General features: G+C 36.3%; 1 protein-coding gene across 1 annotated transcript in view; it reads right to left on the bottom strand.

Annotated features, from left to right (window-relative positions):
- Positions 1-13,517, bottom strand: part of TINAG (tubulointerstitial nephritis antigen) — a 45,025-nt gene that overhangs the window by 7,113 nt on the left and 24,395 nt on the right. Inside the window, exon 9 of the mRNA XM_027696025.1 lies at positions 9,900-10,005. Coding sequence (XP_027551826.1) covers positions 9,900-10,005 — 106 coding nt within the window. The remainder of the gene's footprint in view (positions 1-9,899; positions 10,006-13,517) is intronic.

Below are 13,517 nucleotides of genomic sequence, written 5' to 3'. Positions count from 1 at the left end.
AATATTTCTTGGGATTTCTTGGTTCATTCATACAAATATACCTTCTTAAGAAGAAGCCATTCTTTAAAAAAACTCCTAAGTGGAAAGTGTTCCTGCAGTAGCATCTTTAGGAAAGGAGAACGTATTTTCTAAAACAGATTTCTCAATTTTCTAAAATACGTTTCTCATCATAAGTATCACATTTGATCTTTTCAATTTCTCTTTTTCCCTTTTCCTGTCCATAAAGAATGAATTTATTCTGCATTGTATCCCTTAGTTGCACCTATCAAATATATTATGGCATCCAAGCACAGCTTCCACTTTAAGCTTAACTTTAGATTCCTCAGAGGAAACAAATCTCTAAATATCCTTTCTATTGCTGAGCTGGACATCTGAGGGTGAGTTTCTTGAGTTATAAAGAAATGAATAGTCTAAATGAATAATATTAAATTCAGTTTGAATTTTAACTGCCATATTACTTGCTGTTATAAATACTACTTCTTGAAATATGAGCAAAAATGGAGGGAAATGGTCAGATGATATTTAACAACCTGAAAATAAATCCAGATTGTCCTAAAATGTCCTAAAAGTCTTATCCGTCTACTAGACTGAATGGAAACTGGATAGCATCTTATTTCAACAATACAGAAAATGGGACTGTTTCAATGTAGTTCACATTCTATATGTTTTCCTACATACACGTGACTCTGTACAAATATCTTTTCCTGAATCTGAGTGATCTTTGAGATTTTACCTCTTTATTTATGCTATATTTAAAATAGACATTAGTTGCAAAAGTTTATTCATTAATAAATTAAAAAGGAGACCTCATGGAAGACACTATGAGAGTAAAAAGTAATAATAATGATAGCAACTGTGAAAAATGATAGCATTCCAGATCATTTTCCCTGCAGAGTAGCAGCTCAGAGAAAGTGTTGATTGGTCCCTCAAAATCTTCAAAACCAAAATTAAAAAAAAAAAAAGCATAATCCTGAAGGAGTTAAATAAGGCATTGTGGTTTGAAAGCGAAACCCATACCACTACCACTCACTGAAAGATCTGCATAGATTATAAAATGTACCAGTAGTAAAAGGATATTATTAATCAATGCAAATTTTTGCTTTGTGTATACTGTGGAAAAATAGAATATATAATAATTTCTTTACAACATTTTCCAAAACATAGTTAATACAGTGTGCTACTGTTTTACTGGTTGTCCAGGACAGGATTAGTTTTTGCAGTAGCCAGGAGGGGGCTTGGCCAGGACCTAAAGGTTATTCTATACCACCTCACACCATTTTTCAGGAATGGGGGAAGAGGTCTCTTCCAGGTCCTGTAGTGTGGTGGAGGGAGTTGTTGGAGGGGTTTCATGTGAATAGTTTGCCTCTTTCTTGTAGCCCTTGTCATTATTATTGTTGCTGTTACTATTCAGTCTCTTATCTCATTGATGTTTCCTGTAAATTGTTCTTATCTCAGTCCATCATTTTTACCTTCTGTGCCTTCACTTCTCCTCTCCAGCCTGATGCTGGGAGTGGGAGTGATGGAGCGGCATGTGGTTTGGAGTGTTTCAGTGGGAACACTAAATCAGGGAATACCATTCCTAAACCACGACACTGGTCTCTTCTGAGATTCAAGAAGCACGTTGACATTATTATCCTTTATGTAAATGTTAATGTCAGAACTGGAATAAGAATATGTCTTTTTCTTGATAGCAAAAACTGTGGGATTTAGTTCAAGATTAAAATATCTAAATGTATGTGTCCCACAGTAGCTAACAGAGTATATTGGGATACATTCACTTGCTTTAATGCAGGTACCTGGGGCTGTTTGAGATGCCTTACTGTGCCCGAGACATCCACATGTTTCTGGCAGACATGACGGAGAACCTATGAGGCATTCCTATCTTTTTGGAGACACAGTTAGGTGGGAAGCTCTTCCCACAGCCGGTAGCACCAAATACCTCTGTAGGGGAAACTAATGGATCTACAAGCAGCTGTAGCTGAGTCTCCACTGACTTTGTTGAATATATCACCATCTCTGTGATGAGAGTTTGGATATCTAGCATATCACACCTGCCTGAATCTCAAATTGAATCCTGACTAACAATAAATAACTAACCAATAGTTTATAACTAACAATAAATAACTAATACCAAAAATTGAATATTTAATTTCCTACTGAAGTGAGATAAGAAAAGGAGAAGACTGTAAATTATTAGGAAATATACAGTAAATAAAGTGGTAGAATGGGCATCAGCAGACAATAAGAATGTAGGAGTTTCCAGAACTACACAACTGTAACATACGATTTCAGAATATATCATGAGGAGAATTAAGACATTAGAGACTAAAGGACTTGGATTCTGTCCATCTTAAACCATCCAGGATAAAATCAAAGAATTAAGAGAAGAGGGTAAAATTAACATTATAAACAACATGGACACTGCAGTTCTGATATGTATCAGTTTTTCACAATATAGCACGAAATTGTAGATGCTACATTTGGTTGAACAAAATTAAAGCAGAAATGTATTGTGCAAAAAAGGTTGTCAAACTGATCTGGGATGCATTTTATATTCCTTTGTGGCTCAGAGCAGGAGTTGGTTCAGGGATCAACAGACTGGAAGGAAAAATTATGCTTTAGATGATAGCCTTGTATTCTCAATTATAGAACAGAACCTCTTTGTGCTGGGCATTATAAGTGAAAAGAATTAGTAGAAGAGCAAATACTATTGCCATTATCTGCTTTCGGAAACTAATCTTTAAAGAAAGTAAATGGGAATCTACTCATAAATCTGAGAGGTATCACTATTTTGACTATAAGTCAAAATCAATAAGAATTTATAAATTATTGTCACTGCTTCATAAAAAATTATGACACTTTCAGAGTTATTAATTGACACAATTTCGTTAATACAATCAATACTATATCTCCTCCTTTTCTTTCTCTGACAGGTTTTGCTCCTGGGATCCTATAGTTCATGTAGTCAATGTAATTGTGACCAGTTTTTCCTAAAGTAGACCTATCCAAATCACATTATCCTAATTAATGACATTCCAAACTAGTTGAAGGTAAACAGAGATCTCCAGTGTCTCTAGGGAAGAGAAAGCATTGAAACTAATTGATCTGATAGTGAGCTCCAAATTAGACATGCAATCTGCTTTAGAAATGTCAACAATATCAGAAAGAGAACCTAAGAAGCTGGGTCTAAAAGTAGGGAAGATCATACATGTTTTGAGTAAAGAATTACACAGCATATGGCTGGAGCAATACACTAAATGTGATAAGTCACTGCTAGGAGTAAAAAGAGCAACAATAACAGGTATTTGTGGGACAAATTGAGACAAGAGTAAGCCAAAATATAGAAACTAATAGCCTAGATGTGTGTAGGACTCAAACTCCAAGCAGAAAGAGAAAATTTGAAGTCATATAATAATCTATAGATACAATAATGGAAAGAAGTCCAGGAAAGGAAACATCAAGAAAAAGCACCCCAACAATTAAGGAATTTAACTCCTGGTGTAATTAGTTCCCAAGCAGAATTGACAGAGACTTAAAAGTGAGTTAACACATTCTTGGACACATTCTTGGACAATATCCATTAGAGAAAAATAAATATTACATTTTCTGGAAGATGACCAAAATAATCTAATATAGCACTCTTTTCTTTGCTTTTGTGATTATGTCGGCTTGATATTTATTCCAAATGAATGACATTTCAAAAGCAAACAGATGCTGGACCTCATTACTCGGAGAGAAAGGGATTTTATTAGGGTATTTTGCAAGGCTTTAGATAACTAATGTCCCCATCTTTGTTATTTTTAGGAAAAGCTTTCACCCTTACCCCATTCAAAGTTTCCATTTTATTAAGAAGAAAAAGAAGATATTTTAAGCAATGACTAAGGGAAGGTGTCTCTGTCAATTACTGAAAATTACTTTTAAAAGGGAGTTTTTCTTCTGTCTGACAAAAACATACCGAAAGAAATACTCCGCTAAGCTTTTCCAAAAGAAACCATCACGATCATCAATCAAAAATAACCTTGAACAAAAAGAAGTAATTTCACTGAACTGCATTCAATCCCTTTAAGGAGAAAAAGCAAGCAGTGTATTTCCACATACACAAAGGAAGCCCTCTCCAGCTGACTCTGTAAAAACCATTCTGGTGCTCTTTGAGGTAAAAGGCTGAGTACTTGCGATCTTGTATAAAATGATTTTCATAATTCTGTGTCTGATTTTATACAGTAGAGGCATCTTAGCTGTCCTTTTCAGTTATAATTTTCTCTTCATGTTGACTCTGTAGGAGCAGTCCCTGAATACACAACTCTGCCTGCCAGTTAAAAAACTAGAATACGGAGACTCTTTCAGTATTGTTACACAGAATGGAAATTGGGGTTTTTTTGAACATTCCCTAGTTTCTTTTCCAATAAACTTTATCACTGCAGTGAAGGTGGACTTTACATGAGAAGCATAAATAAAATTATCAAAATAAAATAGTAGCTGATAATTAAATATCATTGAAAAAAAACAATAAAAAACCTAGAAATATAACGTAACACAACAAAAAGGGCTATCAGCAAAGTCTTCAAAACCAAGGCATTTTGCCAGATTTTAGCGTGCTTACATTCAACTTTGTAGGTAAAATGTTGTTAAAATCTAGTACAGCAAAGACTCTTGAAGAGTGTGTTATATAACATTACACAACCTGACTCCTTAAGACTAAAGCTGTCAAATAAGGCCTTAAAAGTAGAGAAGAATGACAGGTCTCAGACCTCAAGCTAATAATTCCTGCAGATCTGTTGATATTAGTGGAAGTCAATGCTTTGCATAAATTGTTGACTGGACAGAAATACATGTGGTCTAAAACTTCTCATCTCACTTTCTTCTCTGTACTTGATTGTATAACTGTCATAATGCTAACAGAGAAAAAAGGCCTAACTATTGCAGAGAATGTCCTATTCTTAGTGCTATATCACAAAAACCTAGTGTCTTTCAAAAACTAAGAATTTTATCTACTTAATTAGACAAAAGTTTAGTTCTTAATCTTTCATTAATAATAAGAAGGTTAGGGTCACTGACTAATGTTTACGACAAGAAAAAGCTTCTTAGAAAATGGTTGCTGGAACTTGAAACTTCAGTTTTACCTAGACTTTTCAGAATGGGAGATGAGTTAAATTACCAGTGAGCCAACAGATCCTACAGATCTACTGTAATGAATTATATGGAAGACACTCTCATGGATTTAACTGCATGAATCATCAGATACTGTGTATCTTTTTCCCATGATCTTCTAACATATTTTTCTTTGCTGTAAAATATGTTTGAGTGTTGCTGTTTAAGTTTTAACTACAATACTTGATGTTGGTTGTCTGACAATAATAAAGTAGATTATTTTTTCCCCATGAAAGAAAAAGGGACCTCAAGGCAAGGTTTCTTTATTCAGGAAGAAAATAATTTGGGTTACAATTTTTGGTGGTTTAAGATGTCACTTGTTTGTTGCTATTCTGAGTGTAAGTTTAAGAGAGAATGAAAGGAAAATGTAGAGAAAAAGATTGTCTTTGAAGGCAAAATACCAGATGTCACTAACAGTAGACACTGGTATCTTTTTCAAGACTTTGGACTTTGCACAGTAGAGTCATTTAATTGTGTATTAAATCTTAGAATTCTGTTGCTCTGTCCTCTCAACACTAAACCACAAGTTTTTTTGCCTCACATATCAATTTTATCTCCATTAGTATGGCTTTTTGTGTTAAACATTCAACCAATGTTTTTTCAGTGCATAGATGGTTCAGACTAGTAGTTGGCTAAGCCATTTAATTTGCTGCACAATTGCATTTAAATCGTCCATTGAATCATTGATTAAAATAGAGGGGAAATGTGTTCCCAGTTAATGTACGTCGGTGTCCTCTTATTGAAGTCCTTTGTCATTCTGAGCACCTTCCAAGGATCTGAAAACATATCTTGTTCATGAAAGAGTATAAAGGCTTTTAATAATACTATTCTTGCTCCCTCCAAGCCTTAAGATGACAGTCCATAGATTTAATTGTAGCCAAAGGCATGGGCTTTTGAGACCTTCCTAGACTTTTCAGTGTCAGGGGTTCAGCAGATCCGGTTTTTTAGTGAAGGTATGGATCATGTATTGTAGCTTGGCATTGGTACTGAAGCGATGCAGAGGAAAAAGACTGAGAAAAGATTTGCCTGCTGCAAACATTAAAGATGGATACTTTACTTCACTAACTTTAAAAAGAGATTTGTTTTAACTAGAACCACAGCCACTTCATCCAACGTACTTCGTAATCTATACTGAATAGAGGAAGTGGCACCTTTAAAGATGGCACCTTTACACCATCAACAAATCTGCCTCATGTTTTCTTTTCTTATGGACGTTATCTGCTATTGAATAGATACAACAGGTTTGTTCAGATATTATAGCTTAAATGTACAAATCTGACAGAAACCTACCACCAAGTTAATCTTTGATGTGATTTTAGTCTAGTTTTATTAAGAGATCTTGAGATAAAGATGACAGTTTCATATGTCATATGGAAGTTTCATTGTGTCTCTTTAACTTGTTTTCATACTGGTGTCATTAAGAGCTGTAGTTATATGTGTATATACGTATGGATCCATGAATGCATATATGTACCTACATACAAACATACATGCAAGACATTCCAAAAATGCTGTCCTCCTATGAATACTATGTACCAGTAATTTGGGTTTTAAGCTACTTTAGGATGCCATTACATGTAGGATTTCTCTAACCTAATCTAGACATTTTCATTTTAGCTATATAAGTCTGATATTATCCCACAGATTCTTTTATAGTCCACAAAGTGTAATCACATCCAACAAAGCAATTCAGCTCACCTTAAGATAAATACTTAAGCAATGGAGATGAATAGCCATGGAAGATACAGAGAAACGTCTGCTTAACAGAGGCATAAGAATTTAACTTTTCTTCATCAAAACATAGCCATTATTTATCCCAGTCTCCACTACTCACTTTTTCTGCTTACCTCCCTGTGTCTGAAATACTGACACAAAATCTGTTTGAGAGATCCTGCTCTCTCTAAATGTCAGTGGGATCAGTCTATCCTGCCTTCAGATTGCTGAAAGCCCCATTTCACTGTCCACAGAGACTGTGATCAAACCCAAATGGTCTGCTACCCGCAACACCCTCTGCCTGGCTGTTCCACATTTTCCTCTCTTCCTTCAATGCTATTCTGTCTTTTCCCATTCTCTCCCTGAGCTTGAGGTCACACATTACCTCAGTGGAGACAGACTTACAGTCCTGTCGCAGCTGATTGTACAAATAAGCCTTTGAATGATAGAAAATAACTAACAATTTCAAGTTGCAGAACAAGGGAAGCCAATCAATACCTTTACAGTCCGTATGATCCAAAGGTCAATTAGGCAGTTTATATGTGCATTTCTGGTTTTGTACAAATAGCTCTTGCAAGCTTCACTAAAATGTACTTGCAGTTTATCAGTCCATGACCTTATAGGTTGTACAATTCATGAGCAATTTAAGGCATTCTTGAAAATGTTTCTGAAATATTACAAATAGTATAAATAAAAAATGAGACTACAATAAGCATCAACACACACAAAACTGCATTTTTTACCCTATGTATCAGCATGTCTCTGCTTCTTTTCTCTCCAGGAACCATCTCAGCCAAGCAGAATGCAAATAAACATCAGCATCTTTATTTGAAGTACAAATTTGTGAGATTTCCATGAGTTTGTTATTTAGGTCAAGGAGGCTGAATTATCCTTTGCTCAAGAAAAAATCACCAAAACTATATATGAGTGACAAAGAACTTATACCCAGGCCACATATTTTACATTCAAATGAATTGAAACTAATGAATGATATGAAAAAGTGATAGCTTAATCCTGACAACATTAAAATCTATGCAAAGGAGTGGTTTAGATTTCATGATGCAGAACCACATCTTATGACTGGATTTATCATTGCTAGAAATACCTAGCCTTTGGTTCCAACAGCCTCCAGCTTGTCAAACTCTAGTTCAAGTTTTACAGCTAAACATCTCTGCAAATATTTTTATATGGCATAATCTTGGAAGAGAGAGCATTTATGCATTAGACAATGAAAGGATGGATACTTCTTTATATTGTTGGATCCATTGGATACTTCAGCAATGTTCAGTGAAAGTAAATGCATTCCCCACATATTAAACTTTGAACCAGTCTGAGGTTTCCTAAATATCATTGCCTTCGGTTTTTGTCTTTTTCCTTCATTTTTCATGTCCTTCTTAAGTATATCAGACCACTCAGTTTTTCTCTTACTCCATGTTTTGCAGTGATCACTCAATACAATCCTTTGCAAGGAGCTGCCTGTCTCAGTCAAGGCGCTCAGATTTTGCTCATGAGTGGTTCCTTGCCCGAGGGCTGCTGCCTTTTTGCAGAGACTATCAGTTCCCATTTAAATCAGCATCCACTTGAGCACATTAGTTATCTTCTCCTCTTTCCCTCCTCAGCCATCACTTTGTCCCCACATGCCCTTCTTGGTTAATCACTCACCCAAGTAGGTTATTTAGCACATCTGTGGGGCAGCATGTCTTAGGAAACAGCTGTCATCACCCTATGCTTGCACCAAGCATGCTTCATAGCCCTCCCAACACCCAAAACCACAGCCTCACAGCAGCTCATCTCTGAACGGCAGTATTCAAATTGCACTCAAACTTTACTCTCCAACTTTATTGGCTTCTTGTGGCTGTTCAAATATACCTTAAATACACACACATAAACCAGTACATACTGACTGTCCTCCTTAAACATATTTTCGTAATTCAGTCCTCCATTTTTCTGTGAGAAATTCCAGTTTCTCTTTTTCATTGCTTCACAACTTTCTCTTTAATCATAATTCAGGAGTTTTTCCTCTACTCGTGTGAGTCAATACCTTTTGCAGCAGTAAAGAATCACAGATGATCTTCATAAGCCTGCTGCTTCTCTCTGCTGCTCTGCCACTACGAGACATGCTCTTGTAATTCATAACCAGCAGTTTCCACAATCATAGGCTTTTCCATGTCCTTCACAAAGATATCTTCACCAAGATCACAAGCGCAAAATGCACCTTATTTTGTGACTTTATTTGCTTGAACTACATGTTGAAGATACTCTTAGTAATCTTCCTAGCACAGGCCTGAATCATTATTTATTTCATATTCTAGACCACCACTAAAATATTTGTTTGAGATTCTACAGTCCTTTTTCTGTGTAATCACTTGGTGACTTAATAAATTCATCCTTGCATATTCCCTCCATGTCAAAGAATAAAGCCCCATAGCGTGTTCTGTAATTCAAGTGTATGCATTATTACATGCTTGTCTTCTTGATAAAGTGGCACTGGTTGACATTTGAGGGGAAATCCACTAGGGTACTATGCACATGTTTCTGCAGCAGTTTCCCAAATAAAATCAGCAGCATCCTAGCAGCTGCTGATTCTGTTCAGGGCATAGAGAACCCAGATTGCTGTGCGAGTAAGCTATGTTGGTTAATTGTGAGGCCACTGTCAATTTTCATGTTTTTATTTCCATTCTGCTTGGTGGCATGTTTGTAGAAGATGGTATCAGCTTTGTTCACAACTTGATGTGTACTTGGAATATTTGCGAATACTCAGCAAACTATCTTATTCTGTAAACCACTATACTTGAAATTTTAGAGCAAATGTTAGAGTAGATTAAAAGAGAATGGGTCTACACATCTTTCCAATACTCTCTAAAATTCTCAGACAAGGCAAAAGTGAAACAACAACAATCTTATGCTGGGAGCTAGTAGTGTCCCAACTTTGAATTCTTTGAGTGAAAGTAAAATCTTTGTGTTCTGAACTGATCATTGACATTTTACTACATTAACGACTGGCAGAGAAAAAGGGTAAGAGCATGTGCTTTACTCACCCAAGGAGTTTGACTGAATGAGTTTTCCATTTGGATTCTGCTTTCTGGGTGTGTCGATATATTCCCTCTTTGTAAAGGAAAAAATCTTCATACACTCTCATTATAGCTGAAAAACAATGGGAAAAATCAGCACAGTCAGTAAATATTACTCCTATTCTTATTCACTCCTTGATTTTACCAGTGAAATTTTTGTTCTGTGTTGGGCTGCATTGTGTGTTTATAATTATTAAAACCATTAATTTCTCAGAATTCCCCTGCTGTGAGTGAGCCAACAGAAATACTTGAACAGAGCTTTCTCGAAGGTCTTTTATCAAGTTGGTTGGCTTTCTTTGTCATGGAAGCCCCTTATCACGGGCTTCTTCCGATGCAGTAAGAAGAAACATTGCTTCTTGAGGCTTACATAAATTTTGTAATTCAATTCAATAAAATGAATCTCTTTAAAGTTCATGTATAAACTACTCGGTTCTGACCAGCATCTGCATATTCAAGAAGAGTGTCTAACAGACTCTGAAACTCAGAGTTCATTAAGTACACAGCAATCTCCTTAAAGAAAACTAGATTATCTGTATCCTAATGTTCTACTTAAAGTATGGAAAAAACACCACTTTTTGTCCATAAAAATATAAGGTGAAAGAGCTGATGAACTGGAAATTTTGTGCAAATGAATGAAGATTACAACTCTCATTTCATGTCTATTCATTATTTCATAGGAGTATCATTCAATTTCTTATAAAAAAAATAGTTCTGGGTTTCTTTTCCACATTTGTTCTGCCACTTTAGTACCATTTGCTTTATGGTGGGCTGCTAGATCCAGAGAAATGAAAATATTTTTTCACGTCTACATTACCTTTAGATTCCAGTGAATCAGAAGCATTAAATATGAACTTAACTTATTTTTAGCTTATGACTTTAACTGCCACACAGCTTGGAACATGAGAAATAGTGAAATCCCATTTCCTAAAATCTTGCACCTTGGGAGTGCCATAAAGCAGAAGTTTCACTGACCATTTTTTATGCAGTTGGAGCATTTATAACATGTGTGTCTGGTATAGATCTGCAGTATCCAGTAAGGTGAGCTCATGCCACAGTTTTTTCTTTCCGGTCCACTTTCAAATTTCTTTTTCCTACGTGAATATTTTCATAAACTTGAAGGAAATTAAGCATCTTTGCAATATCTTGGCCTCTATCATACTTGGCTTAAAATAGAAAACAGTCTCAAATTTTAGGGGATGAAAGAGAACTTCTCAAAACATGGTGAAATGATGCCATTTGCCTAGATAAAAATGTACCTTGCTAATGAGGTCATTCACATAAAAAACTGTACCCTGATAACAAGACACAGGGAATAAACAGCCATGATGCTACCTAGGTGGCAAGTTAGAGGGACAGTTAAATCAGAAAAATTGGTTAAATCAGAAAAAAAGTTAAATATTTCAAATTAGTAATGTTACAGCTTCTGCTGAGCTGCCTGCCAAACCAGAGCTCACTCTCTGACAGTCACAGACCAACTGAAAAATAGCACAAACTTTATTCTTCATTTCTAGATGCAAACTCAGGACTCCATTAGAGCTCTCTGCAAAGGTCTCCTTCCTCTGTCCCTGGGCTCACCGATGTACAGAGCTAGAAGTTTAATTCCTGTGGATATCCCTGTCCCACTGTGTATGATGCCACCTGTACAGGTTTCTGAGCTGCAGAGGAGCTTGTAGAAGGAGATCTTGAAAGTGATACAAAGGAACAGAAAGGGTGAAGTCTCCTGCTGGCCTTAGTCCGGGTGAGAGTATCCAGGGGCAGTGAAGGAAATGTCATTCAAAAAATTACTGTAGAGGCACCCCTGGATCTTGTTTTTATACCCTGGTCAAAGGGAGGGGTTGAAAGCAAACACTACGGAATTCACTTCTCCCATGGAAGGACTGAGGTTCGAAGATCTCTTCTTCCATCAGGATGAGACAGGAGAAGATGTTTCATTTCTAAATCACATTGTTCTTGAAATCAACGTCCATATGTTCAGTTTCAGAAAACAATCTATTCTGTATTAGCAACTCTAAATCATATAATCATAGAATGGCTTGTATTGAAAGGGACCTTAAAGATCACCCAGTTCCAACCTCCTGCCATGAGCAGGGACATCTCCTCCCATTAGACCTGGTTGTTCAGAGTCCCATCCAATCTGGCTTTGAACACTTCCAGGAATGGGATGGTGTTTCCCTGATGGCTTCTGTTCCCTCAGGAGTCACTGGCTCATCTCTATGTGACTGCAAATGTGCTCCAGTGTAGTCAGCACATTTCAGAGTCACCAGCAGAGGACCCTCACTAGTATCCTGTCCCTCTAACCTTTGTATCTCACCCCATACCTTGCCAGGGACAAGCCTGATACTGTCTCTCCTCCTCAGTCACATCTAGCTTGAGGCTTTGCCAATGAGCCCTGCTAGTTCCCAAGCAAAAACTCTCCTCTCTCTCTGGGAAAGATGAGTCCTGTCTGATTACCAGCATGCCTAGTGCTTAGGCCCATTCCATTGTCAAAAAAAGCCAACAATTTGGCAGTGACACCAGTCATGTAGCCCTATATTAACAGACTCAGCCCATCTGATTTTTCCTATGTTGCTGCCTTCAACTGGAAGTGTAGGGGAGAATGTAACCTGTGCCCCAAATCAAAAGACATGTTCTTGTCTATGAAGAAATATCATGCATAAATTATTTCCATTGAAGTGAAGTAGAAAATGTTGAAGCCTGTTTCCACAATAAGTAGCCTATGTGAGAAAATTTTATCCATGTTTACATATACATTGCATGTGTATGTATACAGTCATTTGTTAATCTGTGAATGTATATACTCATGTATATGTATATCTATATACCTTGTAGTAAGGAACTAAATAATGGTACAGTTTCTGGAGTTAGAGTGGTCTAAGTGCCTGAAGCATAGGGTGGACAGACAGGTGACAAGTCTAGATCTAGTACTGAGATATTTTTTATTTATTCAGTGACTTTGTCCTGATACAGACTGTGATTTGGACAGGATGAGATGATCACAGTCCACCAGCTAACTTTTTTCCTCTCATACAGAAGAGATTTTACATTTTCTAAAATGAATGGATTGGTTATTAATGAATCGGAAAAGGTAGCAATTTTTATAAGGTCGACTGTAGTTCATGCATGACCTACCTCAGTCATGCTGAGCTTGTCAGATCTATGCATATAGATACAGCATAAAATTCTTCAGTAAGGATTTATCTCTTAGACATGCAAAGATACAAGATACTAAAACTGGTCGCTACAAAAGGAAACAAAGTTTAGCACTATACATTAATGTAGCTGAGTGCTTTCTCCAGATCATTTTCTATGTCAGCAAATTAAACACTCCTCTTTTTTTCCCAAGATCATGATAGCTGAAATAATAAGTTGTGTGGGGTCAAAACATTGATGTATTGCAACAATGTGCAAGTACTAAGCTTTTCTTTTGATTGAGACTGACTACTGTGTCAGAGAGGATAATTTTCCTACATCTGCACTATAACTATTAAAATATTTCCTGAAGTCCATTAAAAAAAAAGATGAATGGACAATATTAGATTTGAATGTTTTCAAAGTATTGATAAAATTTCACTTCATTGGAAAATG

This window comes from Neopelma chrysocephalum, unplaced genomic scaffold (assembly GCF_003984885.1).
Source record: "Neopelma chrysocephalum unplaced genomic scaffold, ASM398488v2 Primary Assembly neopelma1_104, whole genome shotgun sequence".
Classification (NCBI taxonomy): domain Eukaryota; kingdom Metazoa; phylum Chordata; class Aves; order Passeriformes; family Pipridae; genus Neopelma; species Neopelma chrysocephalum.
Note: the sequence above shows the minus strand (reverse complement) of the source record. Positions and strands in the feature narration are given on the sequence as shown.